A 12,010-nucleotide genomic window follows, 5' to 3' on the forward strand; every position below is an offset into this window, starting at 1 on the left:
CCCCCTCCCACCTGGCCCCGCCCCCTCCCAATGGAGCTGCCTCATCGCTTCCATCTGCTGGACAAAACCTGTATGTACCCAGCCATTCTACAATCTGAAGTTTTCAAGGGTAAACTGTAAAAAATAAATGTTTTTTCACAGGAAATTCACTGTATTATTTTACAGATTACTTTTGTTTTCCTACTTTAAGTGTAAATGCTATAAAAATACAGTAAATTACCTTTTATCAAAATATTAACCATTAAATAAAGGTTGTAATCTGTAAATGTAAAAAAGTGTGAAAGTGAAATGCTGTGAACATCCCTGCATTAAATTAATGGAAGTGTAAGACAAATTCAGTATAAATTCACTTTATGTAGTAGTATACAGTAGCATTAACATGTTCATATTTATTGAAATCTTACAATTCATACATAAATGTTATGATGAATTGAAAATGGGGGAAGAAGTCCTTCTCTGGTCTGCATCCCCTTAACACTTTCACTGCCACGAGGTGGCGCCAGAGTTAGCGCTTCAATGCCACCATCCACTTTAATGTTATCGTTAATATCGCCTAATCTATGTTTTAAATTATGGCTATGTGTCTAATCTGCCCGTCGCTTATCAAATAATCCTTTTCCAGTCAGTGCTGTCAAGGCAGATTGTTTTTTTATAGCTTCATTTCCGTTTGAGAGCATTTTGAAAAGCACCCGTTTTGAGGTAAAAAACAGTCCATTCTGGGGCATTCTATGATAAACGTCTTTTACTGGAATATTCCAGAACGTTGATATTTGTCGGCCTATTTATGAATCGTTTTCAAATAAACACTAGATGATCAATATTATACATACACGCACGCCCACCCCCATCCATTTTCATTGAGTCCATTCCAAAATCCCTTATGTCATCTGGGAGACGATAGGGGGCGCTTTTTTCCACATCTGATCACCGGCGGCACTCGGGTATACTAGGGTAGGCTCGCGTGATGCAATATGATTTCAGATCGCAAAAAGAAAAGAAAAAAATCCGAGAAATCTCGTGAGTGGCTTTCAACGAGATATTAATAATTCCGAGATATCTCGTGAGTGGCAGTGAAAGTGTTAACACATTGACGACCACGGCTTGCAGTGTAATATATGGCTGGAGGACAATGCTTTGTCAACAAACCGATGTACTTTTTTTTTTTTCTTTTTTGCTCTTTTTCCCCCTCCATTTTCCTCCAATTTTCTCCCATCTCAATGTTAGTCGTATGCCAATTCCCAATCCCCTTCCTGGTCGCTGCGCACCCCCCACAGTCAGATCATCTGGGAGAGTGGAGGCTATCACGTGCTTCCTCCGACACACGTCCAGCCAATCAACCGCTTCTTTTCACCTGGCAGCGCGGATCCTCCCCGAGAGGGCGTAGCGTGTGGAAGGATCACACTATCCCACTCAGGTCCTATCCGCGCTTAGCAGGCGCCCCGACCGAACTGTAGGAGTCGCTGTTTACAACGACCCGGACCCACCCCGCCAGCTTCTCCCACCCTCTAATACAGCCAATTGTATTAGTGTGAACGGCCAGCCAAGCTGGTGACAACCCCGGAGCTGTGAGCTGGATTCGAACAGGCGAATCCAGCTCACAGCTCCGGGGTTGGTGACGAACGCAATCTCTGCTACGCCACCTAACCGCGCAAACCGATGTACTTTCTAACAGCTATATATATACTTTATAGTATTGCTATCTGTCCATTCTCATTGTCACTTGAGTGCATAAACCGTGCCTTCATAATGGCTTAAAGAATATCCATCGGTTGGTTGTCATTTTATAGCGCCGTGAATATAAGGTTTATCGCAGTTTTCGCCTAGTCTTTTTTCTGGGGAGCTAGATAATAGGCTAAAGGCTAGTCACGTTATATCAAACGCCATTTCTGCTGTATATATACAAATGAAATAAAACAAACTGCGTAGCATCCGGACTATTACAGAGCATCTATGGATGAAATGGGGGCGGCGGGGGGCGCCGATTACTATTATTGATTAGCAATACAGTGTGCGTTCAAGTAGCCATTTTCACTGATCGATCACGTTGCGTTTTAAAACAATGTCCAATCCAGCTGTAATTTAGTATCCTACCGTCAGCCCATGTGATCGCCGGCAGCATTTCGTCATTAGTCATCGGAATCTGGTAGATCAATATGTCCATTGGCTAATCATAAATCCTATTATTCCAGGCTGAAATCTGCATTCGGTAACGGGATCAAAGATGTTCGGCTGGGATCGAGGCTCATATGAAACGCCCACAGACAGATTTATTTTTTTTTCAATCGCCCTCAATGATACTGCAGTGGAGCGATGGCGCCCCTAAGCGGATCTGGCCGGTATTGCATGTTTCGAAAATCAAATATGCGGGTAGGTCCTGCAAGTCGATCGGGGACGTTAATAGCGTTATTAATATGGAATAAAACAATAACAACTCGCCACAAGTTAACTCGTGGCTCTGGTGACCACAACGCATGGCACCGTAACACGTATAAACTCGTGGCTGGTCCTTAAAGTGTTAACAATTGTGTATTGCGCCATACTGTATTGTACCCATTCTGAAATCTGTTAAAGTTAGCAATCAATCAATGTATTACCATAGTGTCTTTATACCTTCATCACTGTAGGCTACATATTAATACTACAACTCAAGAAGAATCAAGAGGTTTATTTGTCACATACATAGTGAAATGCAGGTGGTCACGCCCGCATTGATTGTGCAAAATACAATAAAAATAGGCAGTGATCTGTACTGTACATACATCTGATTAGTATTGTATATTACTATTGCACTTTACTGTTACATTTGCACTCTGGTTGGATGCCAAATGTCTTCGTTGTACTGTATAATGACAATACATTTGAATCTAATCTAATTAGACTGTCTTATCACTCTGGAATGGATGGGGGATACGACTTCATCCCCTGTGGGGGTCTCTTGCATCGTCGCACAACAATGAAAAAGGCTGAGCTTTAGCTTGTAACGTCGTCATCGAACTCCACAGCTATGGCACCTGTTGAGCAAAAGAGTCCAATGATTAGATTTGATTGTCCTTTATATTAGCAAAACAGTCTTATCTATAGATCCTTTTCACAGCAGCCATTTAACAGAAAGCAGGGTAAACCTAGGCTAGTATATTGTCTCTTCATTAGTAACGTTAGCTGCTAGCTAGTCTGCCACCAAATGGGGGAGGGGACCCTGATGTAAACAAGATGAAAGTCTTTCTCTGGTCTGCATCCCCTTAACAATTGTGTGTATTGAGCCGTACTGTATTGTACCCATTCTGCAATCTGTTAAATAAAGTTTTCATTCATTCATCATCTTACCTTTGATGGCTTTTAGTTTTCCCAGCCGAGTACTTCTGAGCAGAGGCAGAGTCAGGGAACATATCTGCTACGCTCCGGTTGAAATCGTTGCAGAAACTGAAGGCCACGTTGGCTTTTGCACAAAGCATAGATGTTGCTTCCGTCTACCGCCGCGTCTCTGGGGTGAGACGTCGTGCCATCCACTGCCCTACTCTCTCTCTCCGTGGGCCTCGTTCCTGGTGTGAGACATCGTCATCGCTCTCAATGCTTCCACGGGAGGATGCCTATGTTTCTCACTCCGTTTTCATGGACCCCGTTTGCTGTGTTGCCCGTCGGCAAGTGTTCTGGTGAGTCTGAACAGGACCAGACTCAGAACTTTAATTTCATTCATGGACTCTAGAAGATTCACCTGTGTGTTTTGAGTTCTCCCTTAAAGGGACAGTGCCGCTTTTTTGTGGTGAATAAATTATGCCCTTGTTTTGGCTAACTCTGATTACCTGTCTGTGTCGTGCAATTGGGGTTTTCATTTGAACCGGTACCAGTATCAGTTCCTGGAATTAGTTTTCAGTACTTAACTCTCTATGTAATAACAAAACAATATATTTCAGTTGTAAAAAAATATATATATATATATATATATATATATATATATATATATATATATATATATATATATATTAAGGCTGTCAAATATATCGCGTTAATATCGCGTTAACTCCCGATTCTATTAATGCCACTAATTTTTTTAACTCAAGATTAACAAAATTTTTTTTTTTTTTTTTTTTTTTTACTAGACTTCACTCAGGTGTATTATTGATGCTCTCATTGATACTATGTTTGTTTCTGAAGTGTGTGTGTGTGTGTGTGTGTGTGTGTGTGTGTGTGTGTGTGTGTGTGTGTGTGTGTGTGTGTGTGTGTGTGTGTGTGTGTGTGAGATATAGAGAAAGAGGGGGGTGAGAGAGATGAGGAAGGGGCAAAAGAGAAAAAGAGCTGGGAGAGTGTGTGTGTGAGAGAGAGGGGGGTGTGTGATTAATCAGCCCTTGTGTGTGTGAATGTAACAAGTTCCTAACGTTTTCTTTCCCCTATTATTTCATGCACACTTTATTCATTGTTTTAAATAATTATTTTCTTTTAAGTTATTTTGTGCATCACTCTGTTTTGAATTTGATGCAAATTTGCAATGCATGAGGGTCATCCTTTTGTGTTAAATGGCTGCACAAAGCAAGCATTTGTTGACTCGCATGTTGATAAGAGTATTAAAACTTGGAACTTGAAAAAGATCTGTTAAAAAAATGCGATTAATTTGCAATTAATCGCGAGTTAACTATCGACAATCATGCGATTAATCGAGTTAAATATTTTAATCGTTTGACAGCACTAATATATATATATATATATATATATATATATATATATATAAAAATATATAATAATAATAAGTCCACACTTCTCAATATTTTAATATTTATAATTATATTATAATTATAATAATATATCATTATAATATAAGATAAATGATAATTTAGTTATTTATTGTTGTAACACACCACACAAAATAAATGCCATGATCATGTATTATGTTTTAAAATGTTTAAATATCAACATTATCTGGCCATCCTCAGAAAATACTATCAAACTCCTCTGACCTAGTCTGGTCTTTCCAAAGACCCAAGAGACGGGACAGTAATATATATATATATTTGTGGAAAAGGCTCCCACTTGTCTAGTAATATTACACCCTCATACTAAACATGTATACCGAAATCTGGTACAGATCGATCTAGTTCGATACCCAACCCTCCTGATGTGATTATTATTATTTACAACGAACAAACACTTCGACATGAGACCTAAGATTCTGTTATGTACTTGTTGCATCTCTAAATGGTGGACGCCCAGATGTCTTCTGGCTCAGGAGGGAGTTTTTTATTTGATTTGATTTGATTTGGAAAACCACAGTATCATACACAACATTGAAGTACAGTATCACGACCCTGCACTCCAGAGGATTGCACTTAAAAGCATTACATAAAACACGTATTTCCAAAGTGGTCCTCGATGGAAAACATTTAAAAAAAAAACAGTAAAAACTAGTGCTGTCAGGCGATAAAAAAATGCATCTAATTAATTACAGGATTTGTAATGAATGAATCGCATTTTAATCGCATAACCATTTTAGGCCTGATATTCTATATTCTATAATCATATTTCAAATGGCATGTGTCCGGATGGCAGAATTCAGTACTGTATCTACAAAACCTTCCGTTTAATCATCTTCCATTTATTCATTGGCTTAGATTGTTCAGGTCTGGTAAATTTTTGCATGGTGTTATTCACAGTCAAAGATAAAAAAAAAAATGTCATTGATATTCTCATTTGGTTCATTACAATTTACTCAAGCCTAGACACAGTATTTCTGACACTGGGAATACATTCCCTGAGATCCATAGATGTCCCTAGATTCAGATACCAAGAACATGCAAATGGACCATATTAAAAAAAAGTCTGTAAATGTGTATTCTACCTTCTTATGGAATGAATGAGATAAAAAAATATTTAAATAAATTATTATTATTATTATTTTTTTGTCCTCCTTTTTCCGATTTTTCTCCCATCCCACTGTTAGTCGTTATGCCAATTCCCAACCCCCTTCCTGGTTGTTGCGCACCCCCCCTACTGTTGGTCCGAGAGGCCGGAGACTGTCACATGTTTTCCTCCGACGCATGTGCAGCCTGCCGGCAGCCAGCCTGGCCGCTCAGATTCTCACTGGGAGAGTGTAACGTGTGGAAGGTCGCACTACCTCTCTCCAGATCCTACCCTCGCTGAGCAGGCGCCCCGACCGAACTGTAGGGGTCGCTGTCCACACCGCCCAGGACCCACCCCGCCAGCTTTCCCCACCCTCTAATACTGCCAATTGTATTAGTGTGAACGGCCAGCCAAGCTGGTGACAACGCCGGGAGCTGGGCTCAAACCCAGCATCTCCGGCGTTGGTGACGAACGCAATCTCCGCTACGCCAATTTTTTTAATACATTTTGAGTTAATTTTCATAACGCGATAATTTGCTGTGTAATTAATTAATCAAATTAATGCGATAAACTGACAGCCCTAGGAAAAACACAATAGAAAAACACGATACCAGTAAAAACAATAAAAAAACAAACACAACCCTGCTACTACACTAAGAGAAGATGGAACATTTTTAAAAATCTCAAACCTAGCACCTTTACCTTTGTTTAAAAAATAAAATGAAAAAAAAAAGCTTTAGTCTGGCTTTGCTTGATGTGCAAAGGCAGGCTGTTCCATAATGGAGATACCAGTGTAAAATAATGAGTTTCTGGCCGTCTTACTCTTTACACCAGGAACGTGTTACGGTGGTGTTTATTTCTTATCATGTCCACATTTGAGGACATGTACTGTGGGGCTCTACCATTAACTATATCATACATGTGGTTTAGTTTTAATTGTTTGACTCTATCCTCGACTGGTAATAAGTTAACCCTGTCAGAATGCAGGTAGGTGAATTCCAATGGTTGAAGGCAATCACAGAGACAGAGAGTGTTTACTCTTGAACAGGTTCGACTTTAATAGTAAGAACACAGAGTAAATTCTAAGAGAGAGCAAGTGCTAAAAGCACAAGTGTAAGATAAGGTAAATGGGAGCTTATTGGAGGTCCACAGTAGAACCGTCCGCGTTATCCCCGAACGCAATTAGTGAAGACCTGACAATGGACAGCAGAAGAGAGGTATGTTAAATAGAGACCAAATACCAACATTCCACACACACCCCCGTGACAGCCAATCAGGAACCACCCCTAAGTGACAGCACTAATTGACAGGGAAATGACAGGTGACAAGCCCAGTGACATATGCCAGGAAAGTGGGTGGTCACCGACCGAGGTCGGTGTCCAGAACGTAACAGTACCCTCCCCCGACGAACGGCACCAGACGTTCACCTAGGAGCCTCGGGATTCAGCCGCCGGAAATCAACGATCAGGCTGGGATCTAAAATATCCCTTTGAGGCACCCAAGAACGCTCTTCTATCCCGTACCCCTCCCAATCCACCAAGAACTGAAACCCCCTACCCCTCCGCCTACAACCCAGTATCCTCCGCACCGTGTAAATGGGTTGACCGCCAATAAACCGGGGCGGAGGAACCACAGGCAGTGGCGGGGCCAAGGGCGATGAGAGGAATGGCTTCAACAGGGACACATGAAACGTCGGATGAACCCTCATAGAGCTCGGAAGTCGTAACTTGTAAGCCACTGGATTAACCCGATGAATCACTTTAAATGGTCCTATAAAGCGAGGAGCCAGCTTCTTGGATTCCACCCGGAGAGGGAGATCCCGGGTGGAAAGCCAAACCCGCTGCCCTGGACGGTAAACTGGAGCCGGACGACGCTTACGGTTAGCCTGCCGTTGGGTACTAACCGAAACCTTCTGTAGCGCCTTCCGAACCTGTTTCCACGTCCTGCGACAGCGAGCCACATGTGCCTGGGCCGAGGGCACCTCCGCCTCCTGCTCCTGCTCGGGAAACAGAGGAGGTTGAAAACCATACTGGCACTGAAAGGGAGACATACCGGTAGAAGAGGAGAGAAGGGTATTATGCGCGTACTCAGCCCAAGCCAACCTCCTACTCCACGTTGCCGGACTACCGGCAACGTAACACCTCAAGACCCCCTCCAAATCCTGGTTGACCCTCTCCGTCTGTCCGTTCGACTGTGGATGGAACCCAGACGACAGACTGACAGAGGCGCCGAGGCCGGCGGCAAACGCCTTCCAGAACCTGGAGGCGAACTGAGGACCCCGGTCCGACACGATATCTACTGGCAGCCCGTGGACCCGAAAGACATGCTGTATAATTAAATCAGCAGTCTCCCGGGCCGAAGGAAGCTTGGGGAGAGGGACAAAGTGAGCCGCCTTAGAGAACCGATCCACCACCACCAAAATGGTGGTGAACCCGTCCGAAAGGGGAAGACCAGAAATAAAGTCCAGAGATATGTGTGACCAGGGTCGTTTAGGAATAGGAAGTGGTCGGAGGAGACCCGCCGGTGCCCGTCGAGAGGTCTTACTACGTGCGCACACCGGACAGGCCGTCACAAAGGAACGCGTATCCCCCTCCACTGTCGGCCACCAGAACCTCCTACGGATAAATTCCAGGGTCCTGGTTGCCCCTGGGTGGCTGGTGAGGGATGACGCATGTGCCCACTGTAGCAAGCGTGAGCGCGCCACCTTGGGAACATACGACCATCCCGGAGGACCCCCACCAGGATCGGGCTCCCGCGTTAGCGCCGACCTTACCACCTTCTCTATGCCCCAAGACACGGGTGCCAAAATCAAGGCCGGTGGAATAATGGGATGGGGCTGCTCCTCCCGCCCAGGAAGATCAAACTGGCGCGACAACGCGTCAGGTTTGATATTCTTGGAGCCGGGTCTATAGGAGATGGTATATCGAAATCGTGTGAAGAACAACGTCCACCTGGCCTGGCGAGCGTTAAGGCGTTTAGCCCCTTGGATGTAAGCCAAGTTCTTATGGTCAGGTCTTCTGTCAGAATGCAGGTAGGTGAATTCCAATGGTTGAAGGCAATCACAGAGACAGAGAGTGTTTACTCTTGAACAGGTTCGACTTTAATAGTAAGAACACAGAGTCAATTCTAAGAGAGAGCAAGTGCTAAAAGCACAAGTGTAAGATAAGGTAAATGGGAGCTTATTGGAGGTCCACAGTAGAACCGTCCGCGTTATCCCCGAACGCAATTAGTGAAGACCTGACAATGGACAGCAGAAGAGAGGTATGTTAAATAGAGACCAAATACCAACATTCCACACACACCCCCGTGACAGCCAATCAGGAACCACCCCTAAGTGACAGCACTAATTGACAGGGAAATGACAGGTGACAAGCCCAGTGACATATGCCAGGAAAGTGGGTGGTCACCGACCGAGGTCGGTGTCCAGAACGTAACATAACCCTACTTTTTTCCTTTCTGTGGGACCGATATGAGTCCTGGGAGGAGCATTTAGCATGTATCTAATGACGTTGTTCTGTGCAACCTGTCATTTGTTCTTAAGCTTTTGTGAAAGGCCACTATACCACGTGGAACAAGAGTAGTCAAAGTGACATTGTGTGAGTGATGTTACTAAACTTTTTTTTTTTTTTTTAAGAAAGTGTGTGTATCGATACAGGAATTTCAGCTTCTTTGAGATCTTGGATAGAGCCGTGGTTGCTATTTCCTCCCCATCAACAGCTTGGTCCAGGGAAACGGCAAGATATTTGACAATTGTTTTGCTTTCGATTATGTTTCCTTCACACTGTACCTTGATTTTCTCACATTTCTTGAGCCTCTTATGTGTGCCAAATAGGATGGATTCTGTCTTTCCTAGATGTAGTGACAGCTTGTTGTCGATCAACCAGTCTCTAACTAAAGACTGTGAGTTTCCTCAATCTTTGTGTCTTTTCCTGATACTAGTAATGTGGAGTCGTCTGCATACATCATTGTTCTGCATGACACTGCTGCTGGCATGTTGTTGATTAAAAACAATAAATGCCCTAAAATAGAGCCTTGTAGTACCCCACATGTGACCTCTCTAACTGTGGAAAGAGCCTCTCCCACACCTGTTCTCTGTTTGTGAGGTAGGATCTAAACCAATTTACTGCAACATCTTTTAGGCCTATACATTTTAGTTTCATGAGAGAGCAGTCGTCTGGTAATCCGGAGGGTCCCGGTGCGATTCCCGCTCCTCCCGGGCAGCGTTGTCAAAGTGTCCTTGAGAAAGACACTTAACCCCTAACTGCTCCCAATGAGCAGGTTGGCACCTTGCATTGGTTGCCTCCGCCGTCGGTGTGGGAATGTGTGACTGAACGGGTGAATTTGAGGCATAAGTTGTAAAGCACTTTGGATAAAAGAGTTAAGATAAGATAAGATAAGATGATCCTTTATTAATCCCCTTGGGGACATTCGGGTGTCAAAGCAGCATGGGGGGGATACATAGCTTCACAGTCCTATACAGTCCAGTATCTATATACACTATAGATACACTTAAAGTATAGATACAAATACAATATAACATAAAGAAAAGTACAAACACAAGATAGTCCAGTGATGAGAGTCCAGTGATATGAGTCTCTAGTGCAAAATACAAGATAGTCAGTGCGGTGATGTGAGTCTCAAGTTCTCAAGTTATATTTTTTTTCCGCTTCAAGGCCCTCGACCTGGCATACTGTGCGGCAAAGGGAACCGCTCCCGCCTACCTCCGGTCAATGGTCTCTAACTACCGTAATTCCTCTAATAGTAACCCCGGCTTGTATTTGTTTCAACTGTAGCGGATACCAGGCTTGTATTAGGAGGAGGCATGTATAAGAGAGAGGCCTATATTTCTAATTTTCAAACAGATCATAATGAATAAATCAACATTTTGTGTCAGTTTGAACCCAGTAAAATGTACTGGGTTCATTTATTGAAACCAAGCAAGTACTGTATGAAATACGGTAGTAAACAGTGCAATTACAGGTGGTCAAAAAAAGTTAAATAAAGTAAAATAGTGCACAATACTGGTATAATAATAATAATAATAATAATAATAACTTTGTTTTATACAATTCTGAGGTAGGCTTACTCTCTTGGTAAACATTAACACCATACCATTATATGGTATTTACTGCACAGCCAGGCCAGCATATAACAACAATAACAAAATATATTGCCTATGGTAAATCCGTTGAGGGAAATACCGTAATTCCTCGAATATACATGAAACCCGGCTTGTATTAGGAGGCCGGCTTATAATTGCTTAGCTCAACAGCGCACCCGGTCATTAATAGAGACCCGGTTTTTAATTGAATACCGGTTACTATTAGAGGAATTACGGTAACTACACACCCTCAAGACCCCTACGCTCTGCATCTTCTGGTCGCCTCAGACCTACTCCTATCCGAGCTCCGGGAGGGTCATCAAGGAGAAGCCAGCTATTCTCAGTCCTTGCCCCACAATGGTGGAATGAACTACCCACCCCAGTTAGGACAGCCGAATCCCGTCCAATCTTCCGCCGTCGACTAAAGACGCACTTCTTCAGCCATTATCTGAAATAAAATTTTAATAAAAAATTAAATCTAACCCTAACTAACCTTACTGTCATGCACTTGTCCTAATAAACTAACTTACACTGTAGCACTCAACACTTTGATGAACATTGTTACTCAGCTGATAGAGTTGTGCCCTTCCTGATGACTTGTCGTACATGAACTTGTAAGTCGCTTTGGATAAAAGCGTCTCAGCTAAATGACTAAATGTAAATGTAAATGTATATAAATGCACCATTTACCCACGTTACCCATGTTGTGCCTCGTTCTTCCAAATCGAACCTGAGATATTTCCTGTTATTTCTCGTCCCTCTCGTCTCTGGTTGGTTGGTGTCCTCAGCCGGTCCCGCCCTGCGTGTCTCTGAGGGAGAGTGTGCAGGTGTACCGGGAGCACTGCAGGATGGCCCGCGAGTTCCACCAGGTCCAGCACGACATCGCCACACTGGAGGACAGCAGGTGAGTGAGGCCTCCGCCCACATTTATAATAATAATAATAAACTTTATTTGTATAGCACCTAGGGGTGTAACGAATCGACCTCACAACGATTCGATTCGATTTACGATTCTTCAGGCAACGATTCAATGCATCATGAAATCTCTTCATTTGACCACGATTCGATTCGATTCTATTC

The 12,010-nt window shown here is 43.1% G+C and overlaps 1 protein-coding gene across 1 annotated transcript in view; it reads left to right on the top strand.

The window, feature by feature from the left end:
• The window catches only part of LOC311248030 (MAP3K7 C-terminal-like protein), a gene marked incomplete at both ends in the record, with an annotated part of 40,223 nt that overhangs the window by 20,125 nt on the left and 8,088 nt on the right, over positions 1–12,010 (top strand). Inside the window, one exon of the mRNA XM_084338991.1 lies at positions 11,719–11,834. Within this exon, the coding sequence (XP_084195117.1) occupies positions 11,719–11,834 (116 nt within the window). The remainder of the gene's footprint in view (positions 1–11,718; positions 11,835–12,010) is intronic.

Source organism: Notolepis coatsorum (genome assembly GCF_963971535.1).
Source record: "Notolepis coatsorum genome assembly, contig: SCAFFOLD_152, whole genome shotgun sequence".
Taxonomy (NCBI): domain Eukaryota; kingdom Metazoa; phylum Chordata; class Actinopteri; order Aulopiformes; family Paralepididae; genus Notolepis; species Notolepis coatsorum.